The 15,027-nt window shown below is 33.8% G+C and overlaps 1 protein-coding gene across 3 annotated transcripts; it reads right to left on the bottom strand.

The window, feature by feature from the left end:
• Positions 1 to 2,211: 2,211 nt before the first annotated feature.
• On the bottom strand, positions 2,212 to 8,906 carry LOC132063466 (F-box/kelch-repeat protein At3g06240-like). 3 transcript variants are annotated; one of them, XM_059456012.1, is made up of 2 exons: positions 7,649 to 8,905; positions 2,212 to 2,585 (listed from the first exon to the last, which is right to left on the bottom strand). In XM_059456012.1, exon 1 carries the CDS (start codon positions 8,798 to 8,800, stop codon positions 7,685 to 7,687), a length of 1,116 nt encoding a protein of 371 aa, XP_059311995.1. In that variant the 5' UTR covers positions 8,801 to 8,905; the 3' UTR covers positions 2,212 to 2,585; positions 7,649 to 7,684. The 3 variants fall into 3 exon arrangements, with proteins under 3 accessions (XP_059311995.1, XP_059311997.1, XP_059311996.1); XM_059456014.1 differs by lacking the exon at positions 2,212 to 2,585 and adding an exon at positions 5,771 to 6,791 and having other exon boundaries at positions 7,649 to 8,906; XM_059456013.1 differs by lacking the exon at positions 2,212 to 2,585 and adding an exon at positions 7,334 to 7,557 and having other exon boundaries at positions 7,649 to 8,906.
• Between the last annotated feature and the right edge of the window lie 6,121 nt (positions 8,907 to 15,027).

Raw genomic sequence — 15,027 nt, 5'->3', positions numbered from 1 at the left:
TTAAGTTCTATATAAAATATTTATATTCGACATTTTAAAAACGTGACTAATTGTCGGTCAAAGTACGAAAAAAAAACTTAAAGATAACAAGTTTAAAACTTACTAGTAGATCTTTACAACCCCTAAAATGACGATCCAAACATATATGTATACTTGATGTAATGAGTAAAGACATTATATTTTGCACTAAAAAAATATGAAGTTCTATATAAAATATTTATATTCAGGTATTTTGAAACGTGACTAATCTTCGGTTAAAGTACGGAAAAAAAGCTTAATTTTGAGTTTGATTTTCAAAGAACAAAGATGACAAGTTTCCAAGCAAACAAAACTTACTTCGGGGCACTTTACAACCCCTAAAACGACGATCCAAACGTTTAGGTATACTTGATGTAATGAGCGGACGTTATTGTACGCAAAAAAATATATTAAGTAACATATTGATATTTCGGGATTTTGAAACGTGACTAATCTTTGTCAAAAGTATGAAAAAAACGTGATTTTGATAGCTTAAAAAAAGAAAAAAGAAAAAAAGGCACCCTATTTCGTGAGTGAAAGGACCAAACTGTAACTTTTTGAGTTTGGTCCTTTCATGCACAGATTTTGTGTGTGAAGCCTACTTTTTTTTTTTTTTTTTTTAATGGATTAGTTTGGTGCCAAATTATTTTTTTTGGGTTAAAAAAGTTCCGGACTCATAGTATATGTGTTTGAGGAATTGTATAATATGGCTTTGAACAAAGATATTTGGGGCCGTATCTCTCTTTCTTGGGCAATTTACAAGATTGCCCTTCGCTGGGGGCGGTCTTTAATTTTTATCTCTCAAAATGGTGGTCTTTAAATTTAACCCTTGAAGCGTAATTTGGGCGCTAGAGGGCGGTCCGGGCGAATTTCTTTGAAATTTGATTTGCGAAATTCGCTTGCTATTTTTTTTTTTTATTGATTTGGGGTTCGAGCACAACCCAGGGTGTTAGGCGAGGGTAAAATTTAAAAAAGCACCGGTTTTTGAAGGGCAAAAATTAAAGACCACCCCAAATAAAGAGCAATCCGCGCAAAAAAAAAAAAGAAGCTCTTTCTTTGCTTTATTCCATCATCTAGTTATCTATCCTTGTTAATGAAAAAGAAAGCTCTCTTTCGAATCATAGTTTTCTTGCTTCCTTTGTCTCAATTGATGTAATATTGTTTAATTCAATACTGAATTTAAGAAAAAAAGAAATATCTTTTAAACTTATGGTTAAAAATAAATTATAAATATTTGTGTATTGATCATTCAGTTGGTTGTTGACATAAAACTTGGGCGGAGAATAGTGGAAAGAATTGGAGGAGGAGGAATGAGAGTGGTAAAAACTTATTGCAATTGATGCCAAATTGCATGAGTCTGAAGAAAAATTTCTTCAACGCTGATTTGTTGGGCATATAAGAATGTTGTTTATGTAGTAAAGTACGTAATGAGAATGATTTATATAAATTAAATTGGTTTAATTGTAGTTAGTAAATGAGTTTAAGGAGATGCACGTTACATTTGAGAGAGTGACTAGTGAAAATTGCATCCGTTTAATTTTCTGCAAATTGTTAAGGTAAAAAATAAGAGCCAAGGAACAAAATTCAGAAGAAAAATGAAAAATAAAAAATTATGTAATGGAGATCCGGGCTTGCCGAAGTTTGATTCACATTCTGCATTAATAAGTATTTCTCTTTGTGGTAATAATATTTATAGGCTGAAGCTCTGCTCCATTAGTTACGAGTAACTATCGCTACAACCTTAAATGGCTGCCACGTGTCCTTTTATATTTTAACGGTTAAGATTTATTTTGAATTTATTTTCTATATATCATAACTAAATCTTTCGTATTGGTAAAGATCAAACAACGTCACTGTATAAATGAAACAAAGATCAGTAGAAAGATTAATGTGGGAGGGGATAGTGAAGATAGAACCAGCCCCAGTTATCTGCCATGAAGATCAATAATTTTTTCTTTTCCTGTCAATACAGATAAAATATTAATCTTGTGCCATCATTCCATCATTTAATGTACTAAAATCCTAGCCATTGGCATCAAGTACTATCCAAGATTCAAGGTAGCCTATTGCAGGTTAATTTTTAACTTGTACAATTGTGCCATCTTTAGTTGATCAACCCTGTTCTAGTGACATCATCACACCAGGTAATGCGTAGGTTGTAATATTTTCCAGCCAGTAACAGAGAGAAGAGAATTAGACAGTTATTTCTGATAAACTAAAACATATCAAACTTAGAAATTTTGGTACTGCGATACAAAGGACAATGCTGCTGCTTTCAGATCATCTACTTATCTAATGTTCGGAAAGTCAACTGATATAAACAGTGTCAACAAACTAAATCTCAACTATGAGGGTCTGCTAAAAAGGGAACTTTTCTCCAGACATTGCTGCACTACTGCTTTTGTGTACTTCACCAGATACAAAGGGCAAATGCAAGTGTCTTCCTCGAAAACTCTCCTCCTCCTATCATGATGATCTTTCTGCAGATTTGAAATCGTAACACTTCATAACATCATAATGAAATAGTAACACCCTTGGATATATAAAATACATAGAGATTCAGGCCTCTGCACAAACACAACATTCCGTTCAATAGAAGCACCAGAACATGTCCATGGAAGCATATAAATTCATGTGCAAACATCAAATAGTACAGTATCAATTTGGCTTTATGTTGCATTGGAGCTTTTTAACAAATCATCCTTATAGTTTCACTACAACTCTAATTACATCCTTATAATATTTCACTGAATGGAAAATGTCTTTAATTTTTCCAAAAATTAAACAAATACATAAACAAGCCCTCCAACTTGGCTCGAGCTGGCAAGTATTATCTCCAACTTTGATAGTGCACAAGTAAGCAACTCAACTTGCCTGAAGTTGGACACGCATACACAAATTTCCGGCAGGTCACATGCGTGAAGTGCCATCGCTCCTACGTGGATTAGTGACGCAATCAGAGGCTGCCAACTAATTTACACGTAGATTATTAGACATAAAAAATGGAAATTCGGTAAAATTTAAGGTGTAAAACTCTTTCAACCCATTCATTTTGTTAAAAAACACTAAGGATGGAAAAACCTAAGCCCCAAGCCCCAAATTGATCGATTGAAACCCAAAAATCACTCCATTAATCTCTTCGATTTGGCTGGAAATTGTTCAAGATCAGTGTTGAAGCTTTCAGGACACAAGAAACGAGATGCCATTTCCAGTTACAAATAGGCAGAAAATCTTGAAGAAGGTGAAGAAATGGATGTTGGAGCATTAAGAACAAGAGAATAATGTGGAAATTTGATTGAGAATTGGGGATAAATATAGGAGGGCTTCATTAAGGGTATATTAGTCAATTCCCAGCTTTTTACCGTCAGGGGACAGCAGATTTGAGCCTTAACTCGCATGTTTTCGGGTGTATCTCACGCGAATTGCAATGTAGGACGCGTGTGTATGGGTGTTCAACTTTAGGCAAGTTGAGGTGCCTACTTGTCTTATTTCTTAAAGTTGGAGGTCATACTTGTTAGCTCGAGCTAAGTTGGAGGGCCTGTTTATGTATAATGCCTTAATTTTTTCACCATTTTTTTTTATAACCATGGTGTCCGGGCCACCTCGACTAAGAGCCTGTTTGGCCAAACTTATTTTAGGCTAGAAACAATTTTTTTTTTTCTCCAAAAGCACCTTTTTCTTAGATTTGAAGTGTTTGGCCAATAAAGAAAAAGTGTTTTTGAGGAGCAGCAAAAGAATTTTTTTGCGGTTGGGAAGAAAGTAAAAATTTCTACTTATTGAGAAAAGCAAAAGCAGAAAATTATTTCTCCCAAGACAAAAATACCCTTACCATAAATACATATTTACCAAGTATATCCCTCGTTATTCATTAAATTTTAATTACAAAACAACCAGTTTGGTTACTACGTATAGAAACTCATTTCATTTTGATTCTTTAAGCATGCACTTCATATAATTTATTATTTCTTGATGTTTTTAGTATATTTAAATCATCATGTTAATATTATACCAATATTTGATATATTTCTTTCATTAATCTATGTATTATATTGTTTTTTGAAAATTTTATTATGTACCTTTTCATTTTAATTAAATAAAAGTACAATTTTTTAAAAAAAAAGTCTTTCATAATAGATATTTAAACTAATTTCTCTCTATGAAATAATCTTAACAATAAACGTTCATTGATACTTCTACTTTTTTGTAATTTGGCACAAAAGTACTATTTAAAAAAGATTAGTCAAACACAATCTGTTTATCAAAAGAACTTTCAAATGAATTAGTCAAACACAAACTGTTTCTCATCAAAAGTGCTTTTTTGAAACACTTATCAAAATAGCGAGATACAAAGATTTTCTGCCACCTCGATAACGGATACAAGGTACTCTGTCACGGTGGGTAGAACAAATAGGAAGAAATCGCCAATAAGTTTTATCTCTTCTAGAATTTGAATCTGAGATCTCATGATTCTCAACCCACTTCATTGACCATTAGGCCACACCCAAGGGTGCTTTTTAATCCATTTTTTGGGAAGATCATTACTTCTCATGTGACATGCCTTCTCTTTTCATCCATTTTTAAACGGCGAAATTCTATTGTAGGTTCCTCTTTCTATGTTCTTTTTTTCCCCTTTCTTTTTCCCTCTTCAGATTTACATCACTAATCAGTCAAAACCCCTAATTCCTGCAGAACGTGAGTTTTAAAATTGAGTTTCAATGCCTTTCCTGGATTGGGTTGTACTATTACATTTTGCTCCCCCAGCATGAAGAATGGTTCAAGTCCCTTTTCATACTCCCTAATTTTAATGTGAAAGCAACGGTGGCTCTGAAATGAACAAATAAAGAGTAACAGTTGGTATTGGTCTTAGGGAGAATGGCATTGAATGGACTTGGAAGCACGAGCTAGAGACAGCAGCATCAGCTTGTTTACTGATACGAAACGAAAGAGCAAGAAAAGGCCAATATGGCCAGTTCATACACAAGAACCCGTGGAAGTTGGTGAATTCCTTCTGGATGCAAGGATTGTTATATACAACAATAATGTTTGTCTTGCTTCACTATAATGAAATTCATCTAACTTAAAGTTTTCTTTACTGTTATAACTAATAGGAGGAGGATGATAGTTATGCTTTGAGTAGGCTTTGATAGGTGGAGTTAGGGGTCATTTGGTTTGAACACAAATTATGATGAGATTAATTATGTTGGGATAAGTTATACTGAGATTATTTATGTTGGGATTAGTTATCACGATATTATTTCTTATTGATTGTTTGGTTTGTTGTATTAAAAGTAACGTCGTTCAACTTTTAAGAAAAAGTTATTTGTTTACAAAAATACCCTCCACCTTATGTAGTAGAAAAAGGGTTTTGAGAGCGCCGAAATTTATTTTAGTCAATTTCTTTGTTTTATCATGGGATAAGTTATCTCGAATTCTTATCCCACCCTCGATGGGTATAAGTTATCCCAGCCTTTATTTTTAATCCTGGGATAACTTATCCCACGATTAGTAACCAAACAAAAGATAAGGTGGTATAGTGTTGGGTTAAGAAGTCACGTGATCTCATTTAACTGGCATGTGAAGATTGATCTTAAGTTGGAAATCATTTTTTTAAGGTAGAATAATTAGTAGCAAAATAATATGCATCATTGTTTACTGAAAAATTCCATCATAAGCAAGTCAAGTGGTTCACCAATAACAACGCAATTTTTTGTCCCTGAAGTTGCAATTAAGTTAGAAATCTATTGTGCAGATTATGTCTTCTTCAACTATAATTTGGTGAAAGTTTTACCGGCAAAGGCAGTTGAATTCTAGTATAGCCTTTAATTTCTCTCTGATTCTCTCTCACTCCATCTATGGCTCTATCTTTTCCTAAGCAAATCCATACGAAAAAAGAGGACAATCAACAAGTAGAAAATTTGCTTAAAAGCGTTATGCACATCCATAAGTTCCTTTCTTAAAACACCTGCATTCTATAGTGCTGAATTAATCCTTTTCACATAATACAAATTAACACTGTATATTTTCTACAAGAAGGAAGAACTACCATGACAAAACTCTATCAGGACGATAGATTACCCTGTAGGCCAGTACCAAAGTTCACCTGGCCTTACTTTGATGAAATAGAAAAGTGACTTAATATGGGGAAGCAATCTGTAATATCAGTTCTCCATAGGAAGGAATTCCAAGATTGCTGTTAGGGATGGATTAAATGGCAAAGAAAAGTGGGCATCCAAGGATGTGGTCTAGTGGTGAATGAAGTGGGTTGAGAACCATGAGGTATCAGGTTAAATACCCAACGGAGGCAAAAACACTAGGGCACTAGCTGTATTGGTGGAAGGTAGCTCGAGGTGCACTAGCTGGACCAAGCACCACAGTTATCAAAAAAAAAAAAAAGCAACAGAAGTCGCAAATCTTGGTTAGAACACATCACCTACAGATTGCTATTATAGGACTAATGCCAGTTGCTAGGACGATAATGAGGGCATCCTTTCCAAAGACAAGTGAAAAGAACTTGATATTGTATTAAGCAAGTGCCAGCTTCACCTCTGTTTTTGATGTCTTTAGTTCCAGTTCATGTCAGTCTCTGAAGTTTCTAATTCAGGTACTTCCTTTCAGCTCATGAGTTGTAATATATATTGCATTATCTGACCTCAAATATTGCGGTATTTTTTGTTCATTTCAATCTTTTGCGACGTGTCTGTGAATTCAGCATTTGTCTCAACATAACTGAACCCATTCTAGTATGTAATGGCAAGATTCTGAAGGACTTATACCTGGGTAAACAGATGAATGGATTGACTCAATTCTTTTTTTCTTTTTCGATAAGGTAAGAGTAATTTAATTAATGACAGTACCAAGAAGCAATGACTTGACTCAATTCTTCTGTAGACAAATATGTCCTAATATCTAACATGATATGAAGTACAATATAATGTCAAAAGCAATGAACAAAAGACAAAAATGCTGTATGTACACAACATTATGATAAAAAATTCTCACATCCAAGTATTCTATCCATCACGTCCCTTGTGGAAAATTAGGACATACTACAGTCAACAAAGTTCCCACATCTAAAAGTTGACTCTAGTTAACAAAGTTCCCACATCCAAAAGTTGACTCTAGTTTTTTACATTGTTTTCGTTGTAAGAAACTGAATATCTATCGATGCCATTTCAATTCAAAGAATTAACAAAACTACGAATTCTCAATTCTTTATAAAGTTAGAATGACAGTGAACCAAGACATGAAGAAGCTAATGCAAAAGAACGCCTTATTTCTGGAGGCCTCATGCAGCGAAAGATGAACAAGGAGCAACTTGATCTAAGAGGAAGCAGATTAATTCCTGTGCAAGCACGAGAACAGTCTGAATTTTTACACTTTAGGCTACAGGTTCATAGACTATATTTTGTAACATGATAGCAGCTTGAGAAAAATAAGAAAAACAGCAATACTCCTTAGAAAGGCAACTTAATCGGCTAACGGTGCATCCTTGATAGTACTGGTACAATAGTTACTTACCGAAATTGGAGCATATATTTCCTGGATAAAAGAAAATACAGCTGCTTTTGAATAATCTAAAGGACAAAGACGATAAAGGCGGATAATACAGAGGAACATATTCCCGTAATACCTGTATACAGCATCATCTTGTACATCAAGCAATACATTAACCCTCAGTTTCCTGTACAAAGGAAGGAGAGATAAGACTATCGATAAAAGTTTGAACTTCACCCATATGCTTTACATCAACCATGAGATCCATACGCTGATTCTCTTTCATATCGTAGACAACCAATTCTTCATCAATATCGAATAAAACATCATCATCAGTAATGGAGCACAATAGTGTACTAAGAGACCTATCTACATTCGGTTCTGTAATCTTAAATTTGGTCCAAGACTCCTTAACCCCATACTCTTTCATCATCCAAAATGTAATTGTGTCATTGTCTCGGGATATACTAGTGCATATAGAAAGACACCCTCTAATAGCCGCAAGATTACACATAAAGCAATTATTACTAAGATCAAGAGGTCCTGGTAGCTCAAAGAATTTCTCATCAGTTAAATCAAAAGCAGCAATTAGAGTTGAATATTCAGTTTTTCTACGAGCCAACCAATGCAAAGCCCCATTAATCAAAACCCCAGAAGCAAGGTCAGTAAGTGAATGATCATAAGGAGTCTCAAGTCTCTTCCAAACACCCTTCCTCACAGAGTACATATCCACAAAACTGTCAGCCCAATATTCATAATTTTCCGTATCGTAATAAGAAAGATTAACCACCTTATAATCATCACTAACAACATCATAACCTAAGCCATACATGTTACAGCTACGTCTGTTATTACTACCTCGAAGAGGAAGAGACAAATCAGAGACTGGAACTTTATGGTACTTTAAGGTTGTGGGGTTGATTAAAAATATAATATTTTCCCTATCAACAACCAAGACTAAACCATTACAAGAACCAGCTACAGTAACCCAGTTATCTGAAAGCTGGTCAAAATTAAGCTTTCTTGAAATACCATCGATTTCATTATAGATTTCATAGTGGTCAAAAGTGATAGTGTGAAGTTGGCGAAACCAATTGACAAGAATGAGTTTCTCTTCTTGTTTATGGGCATGAAGGTTGAAGTGTGATTTGATGAATTGTGGGTCTGAGAGAAAATTGTTCCACTGCTTTGATACACACCTCCACAGTCCAATGGACTTTACAGGGAGGAGGTAGAGTATGTCAATTATGATTTCTTCAGGTAGGGTTTTAGCTTTGCTCATCGCCATAGTTGGAGGGAAACAACTGAGGTTGTTTTGTTTTACCAGGGTATTTTCGATGCACAACTGACTTTAAAGAACGTGGGAGAAAGAGAGGCTCACGTTTGCCCAATTTTCGCACCATAAGTAGTTGGACTCAAATATACGACTAGCCTTCAGAAGGGATGTCTTGATATTTTAGCCCTGCTTAATTAACTTTTTAAAAAGTAGCCTCTCCTTTAGAAAATTGGTTGGGCAAAGCTTTTATCGCCTATCGGCCGTAAGTTATAGATGTAAGTTAGTTTAATGAACCTGCTTAATTGGCCATAAGTAATGTCTCATAGCCTATAGGCCAGAGCTAGAACTTATGTCCAATCGATAATATGTGGAAGTTTTTGTTCCCATAAGGCATAACTTCAAATTCTTGCATATAAGACAGGAGTTCAGAATATTTCCAAACAGTGAACTGCTCAATTGACCACAAGTTCTGCCTTATAGTTAAAAGTTAGAACTTATGCCTGATGGATAACAAAAGTTCTCAACTAATTTTTTTTTTCAAGTTAAGGTCATTTTTATTGATTTTGTTTAGCAGGGATAAAAATTTAAAGACCTACTCTTTTGGGGATGCCACGCGTCATTTTCTGCGTGCGTAGTGTTACCAAAAGGGCAATTCGAATTGCCCTTCTTTTGGGGTGGTCTTTAAATTTTGCCCCTCATATTTGAAATCTTTAAATTTTGCCCTTCGGGTAAAACTCATGGGTTTCAGGTTCGAACCACACGCGGTCAAAATTTAAAAAATTCGCAAGACGGAGTTTTAAATTTCGCTATACCCCATTTGGCATACACTTGTGAAGGAATTACCAAAGTTATGCGGGACCGCATACTTATGCCTTATGGGCGGACTTGGCAATAAGTATTAAACATAACTTTGATAATTCCTTCACAAGTTTATCTGAGATCCACTTATAAAAGTTTGCCCATTAAAAAGTATGCCCCCACGGCGTAAACTTGAAGGAATTACAAAGTTATCTTGGGACTAAGTTCGACAACTTATGCCTTATCGTGAGACTTGGCATAAGTATGCCGGGTCCGGCATAACTTTTAATTCCTTCACAAGTTTATGCGGGTCTAGGCATAAAAGTTAACCCAATTAAAAGTATGCCCCACTTTGACATAAACTTGTGAAGGAATTACCAAAGTTATGCGGGCCACATACTTATATAGAATCTACCGTAGGGCATGGGTATGTCATCGTTAGGCATGAAAATTTGTTGATTTCCTGTAACAAGTATGCCGGGTCCGGCATACACGCGACCCAAACCTTGCCTTGCAATTTTTTTTTTTAATTTATGCTTGAGCGGGGGTTCGAACTCAGAACCTCATGATTTCTGCGTGAACGCTCAAAGTTGCAATGCGAAGGGCAAAAATTAAAGACCAGCAATATGAGGGGCATAATTTAAAGACCACAAATATGAGGGGCAAAATTTAAAGACCACCCCAAAAGAAGGACAATCCGCGCAAAAAAATGTTACCAAAATGGACGGGTTAAGTTAACAAATGGTCTTTCAAGGGTATTAAAGACCAGCACAAAATGGAGACAAAAGTGCAAATGACCCATTTAAGTCAGTTGAACTTTTTCCCCAAAAGTACCATACTATAATGTGTGGAAAAACAAAGCATCTCAAATGGGTATAGCGCATGCATCTGTGCTATAAACTCCAAGCTCTCACAACTGAAGATTATTGATACGTGGTAATTAGTGCTTAAGTGATTTATAGTTGATTTTTTTTTTTCTTCCTAAATAATGTGATTGTTGAAAATCAATATGTTTTGGTGTCAAATTAGGCATTGCCCTAATTCACACTTCAAAAGGTACTCAAGGGAGGAAGATTCCGAAGCCTTCTAAGGAGCTCAGGATTCTCGTCCGTCACCGATGTGGTAAATTCTCATCAGCACCCCCCCCCCCCACCCACAACCCCCAGATCCGGACATTCTTATTTTTCAATCCGGGATCTATTGTCCGGTCTGGAGAATGCGCATTCATGACCGGAGGCATTTTTTCACCCCCTATCTGTTCAGGACTGGTTAATTGGTCCGGGGCATTCTCAAAGGGAGTGTTCATGATTTGGTAAATAATGATCCAAACCAAAGTCTGAACCAAATCGATTAGATTTCTATTATATATAAATGTGGTAAAGGGACGAACATAGCTTACCATGGTTGTACCATGGGCTTTAAAATTATACACTCAATGAATGTTTGTACCATAAGTTATATAAATTGTACAGTTTAACCAGCTATTTTTATATCCCACGTAGACATATGTTATAGTACTTAATATTTATTCTCTTCTCATGTATAGACGTATATACTTCAAATTTAATTCTCAAACCATTTTATTTCCTCCACCTTTTACTTGTTCACTTTTGACTTTTCGTGTTCTATTTGAATATTTATTCTCTTCTCATGTATAGACATATGCGGTTCAATTTTAATTCTCCTAAACAAATTTATTTCCTCCGTGCACGTTAATTTGTTCACTTTTGACTTTTCACATTCTTTAAGAATTAATAAATCCCACGTAGATATATGCCATAGTACTGAATATTTATTTTCTTCTCATATATACATGTGTGCACTTCAAATTTAATTCTCCGACACATATTTATTTCCTCCGTGCACTTTTACTTGTTCACTTTTGACTTTTCATGTTTTTTGCTGAGTATTTATTTTCTTCCCATGTATACTTGTATCCACTTCAATTTTAATTATCCGACACATATTTATTTTCTCCGTACACTTTTACTTGTTCACTTTTGACTTTTCACGTTATTTAAGAATTAATAAATGAAGTACTCCTTCCGTCCCATATTTCTTGGCCAAATTACTTGACTTTTCACGTTCTTTAAGAATTAATAAATGAAGTACTCTGTTCGTCTCGTATTACTTGGCCACATTACTAAACTTGACTTTTCACATTCTTTAAGAATTAATAAAAATGAAGTACTCTCTTCGCCCATATTACTTGGCCACATTACTAAAAATATATGTTTATTTTTCTATTCTATATTTTTCTTCTTTTCTATTTCTAATAAATCTAAGTGTGCAGAGAGGACTAACACAGCAATAGAAATTTGTACCACAAGCTATATAAATTTTACATTTTAACCAACTACTTTTTTATCCCACGTGGTCATATAGCACAGTACCGAATATTTATCTCTTCTCATGTATACACTTATGCACTTCAAATTTAATTCTCCGACACATTTATTTCCTCCGTGCACTTATACTTGTTGACTTTTGACTTTTCAAGTTCTTTAAGAATTAATAAATGAAGTACTCCCTCCATTCGATATTAATTGGCCACATTACTAGACTATTTTTCTACTGAATATTTATTCTCTGCTCATGTATATAAGTATGCATTTCAATTTTAATTGTCCGACATATATTAATTTCGTCCGTGCACTTTTACTTGTTCATAAATGAAGTACTGAATATTACTAAAAATATATGTCCAAATTACTTGTTCATTTACAGAACCAAAATAAAATTAATTAAATGTTTTACACCTTATCCTCTCCGTCTCATATTACTTGGCCACATTACTAAAAATATATGTCCAAATTACTTGTTTATTTACAAAACCAAGATAAAATTAATTAAATCTTTCTCATCATACCCTTAGTAATAAATGTTCTTGAAAATAGTCAATTTTGATTAGAATGTATTTATTGAAGAGAGATAGGGGTAAGATAGTAAAATACATCTTTTACTTTGGTTTCTTAACGGGCATGCAAAAGGGAAAGTGACAAATAATACGGGACAGAGAAAGTATATATTTTACCATAATATTCATATTTATTGGTGTAAGTCTCAATAGCCTCCGAAAACAATTTGAAAATGAGTAATTAAAGGGTAAACTTAATAATAAGAACACACAAATATTCACTCATTAATTCCATGGAAATTAATGGCCAGCCCCTTCTGCATGATTCTCCTCACTCTTCTTGCGTTGCCTAGCTTGATGGTCGCCATGATAAATAAACGAATACAAGAAAAAGGATGAAATGTATACAAATATATATGGGTATAATATGTGCGCAGTCGTTATCTTTATACACAATCAACATAATTGAAGTTTCATACTAATTAATAATTACCATATTAGTTTCTTTCTCTTGATATATTAACGTGGACAAGTAAAAATAAACAGAGGGAGTGACTTTTATCTCCGTTTTTCTTCTTTGTTAATACTTTAAACGTGAAGAGATGACGAACAATAGCAATTCAAATTTGTACCAAAAGTTATTTTAATTATCCTACACATAACTTGTTCACTTTTGACTTTTCACGTTTTTTGAGAATTAATAAATAAAGTATACTATATTTTACATAATATCCATATTTATTGGTGCATAGTCTCAATAGCCTCAGAAAATGATTTGAAAATGAATAATTAATGTGAAGGGTAAATAACGTCGACAAGTAAAAGTGAAGGGAGGGAGTGACTTTTATCCCCGTTTTCCTTCGCCTTGTCGTCAATTCTTTACTTATTTACTCTCCTTTGCGTACATTTATTTTTATTTTTTTAATATCTTACGTGGTTATTGTTTTCTTTATATTTTCATTTCAAAAATTAAATTTTGGTGATTAATGATATAACATATATCTTTCTAATTTTGATTTCTTGATTTTCTTTTAAAAAATTCATTTTTACTAATTTTGATTTCTTTGTAACAATTAATTTTATCTTTTATTTTTATAATTGTTAACATAAAAAATTATAATATATTTTTTAATTAATTTAATAAAATATTTTATTAGTTTTGCTTTTAAAAAATCCAATATATACAACAATGGTTCTTATGTTTGGATCGAACAATTACTTTATTGAAATGGATATCAACCTTTTATTGAAATGGATATCAACTTTGTCGGTATACATATAAAATATTAAAGAATTTAAAAGAAAAATTTAGAATCAAAATATTAATTTTTCCTCATATTCTTACTAATTTTCTTTTACATCAATGAACAACTTTCATTGTCATGATAATGAGAAAAAAGTCCGACTCTTTCCATCTTAAAGACTTAATTCCATCAACTCCATTTTTTAATTAAAACTAAAGTGATGGCACATAAAATACCTTTTGTATATGTTGCTATATATAATAACAATTACAATATTTTTAAAAGTCATTTTCAAAATACAAACCTTAAAGACCGGCTAATTTGTTATAGCCCGTATTTCTTATGTTCGGACGTTGTGAGATAATGGTGAGAAGTTAAGGACGAGGCTATGTTTCAAATTATTTTAGTAGGTTAAGAGTATTATTTATGGACATTGGTATTATGGAAATATTGAGAAAGCTAAGGTCAAGAAGAGAAATTCACAAAATGGGCCGTGGAAATAACGCGGAAGGCTAGGGGCAAAACGGTAATTTTACAAGGAGTACAAGAAGGTTCTTGAAGGGCCAAATCTTACATAAGAAGACACTTGGCCTTCTTTATTAATTTTCAAGAAAAAGGGAAGAAGATTCTAGAAAAAGAAAGAATGGGGAGCTAAGTGTAAATTACAAAAATATATGGACCAAAGCTTGCATGGCAAGACATTAGTCTTCCTTATTTGGACTTAAGGAAATTTAAGAAATTGGAGGAAAACTCTAGAGAATATGAGAAGGGAACATGTGACCAAATTGTTTATTGGAGGGACTAAGTTATAAATATATGTAAGAGGTGGAAGAATATAAAGGATGTTCATCTTTTAAAATTAAGAAAATTCAAGAAAAAGAAAGAGAAATCTAGAGAAATGAAGAGAGGGGCATGTGCCCCTCACATGCTTGAGGAATCATATATGTATATATATATATGAGCTCATCCTTAATTCAAGACATTTTGGGAGAGAGCAAGAACAAAGAAGAGAGGAAAAAAAAAAAAAACAAGAGGGACCATTCGGCCCCTTGGAAAAAAAAAGAAGAAGAAGAAGAAGAGTTTTCAACTTGTTTTCCTAGCCAAACAATTCAACAAAGGGTTCCTAGTAAGGTGAAGTGATTTGTGGAGCAAGAAAAGCACATAGCCATGCAAGTTGGAATTTCTAGCTAAGTGAAGAATTGAAGAAAAAGGTAAGGTTTGATCTCATTTTGATATGTTATGGATGCCTAAGTATGTTGTAGTGTGTGGAAATGAATGAAGCTCATGAAAATATGGAGATAGGGTTGTGGCCGTGTGCATGCTTGGTATGTAGGAAAAAT

The sequence above is a fragment of the Lycium ferocissimum genome, chromosome 7 (genome assembly GCF_029784015.1).
Source record: "Lycium ferocissimum isolate CSIRO_LF1 chromosome 7, AGI_CSIRO_Lferr_CH_V1, whole genome shotgun sequence".
NCBI lineage: Eukaryota > Viridiplantae > Streptophyta > Magnoliopsida > Solanales > Solanaceae > Lycium > Lycium ferocissimum.
This window is presented reverse-complemented; position numbering and strand designations above follow the sequence as displayed.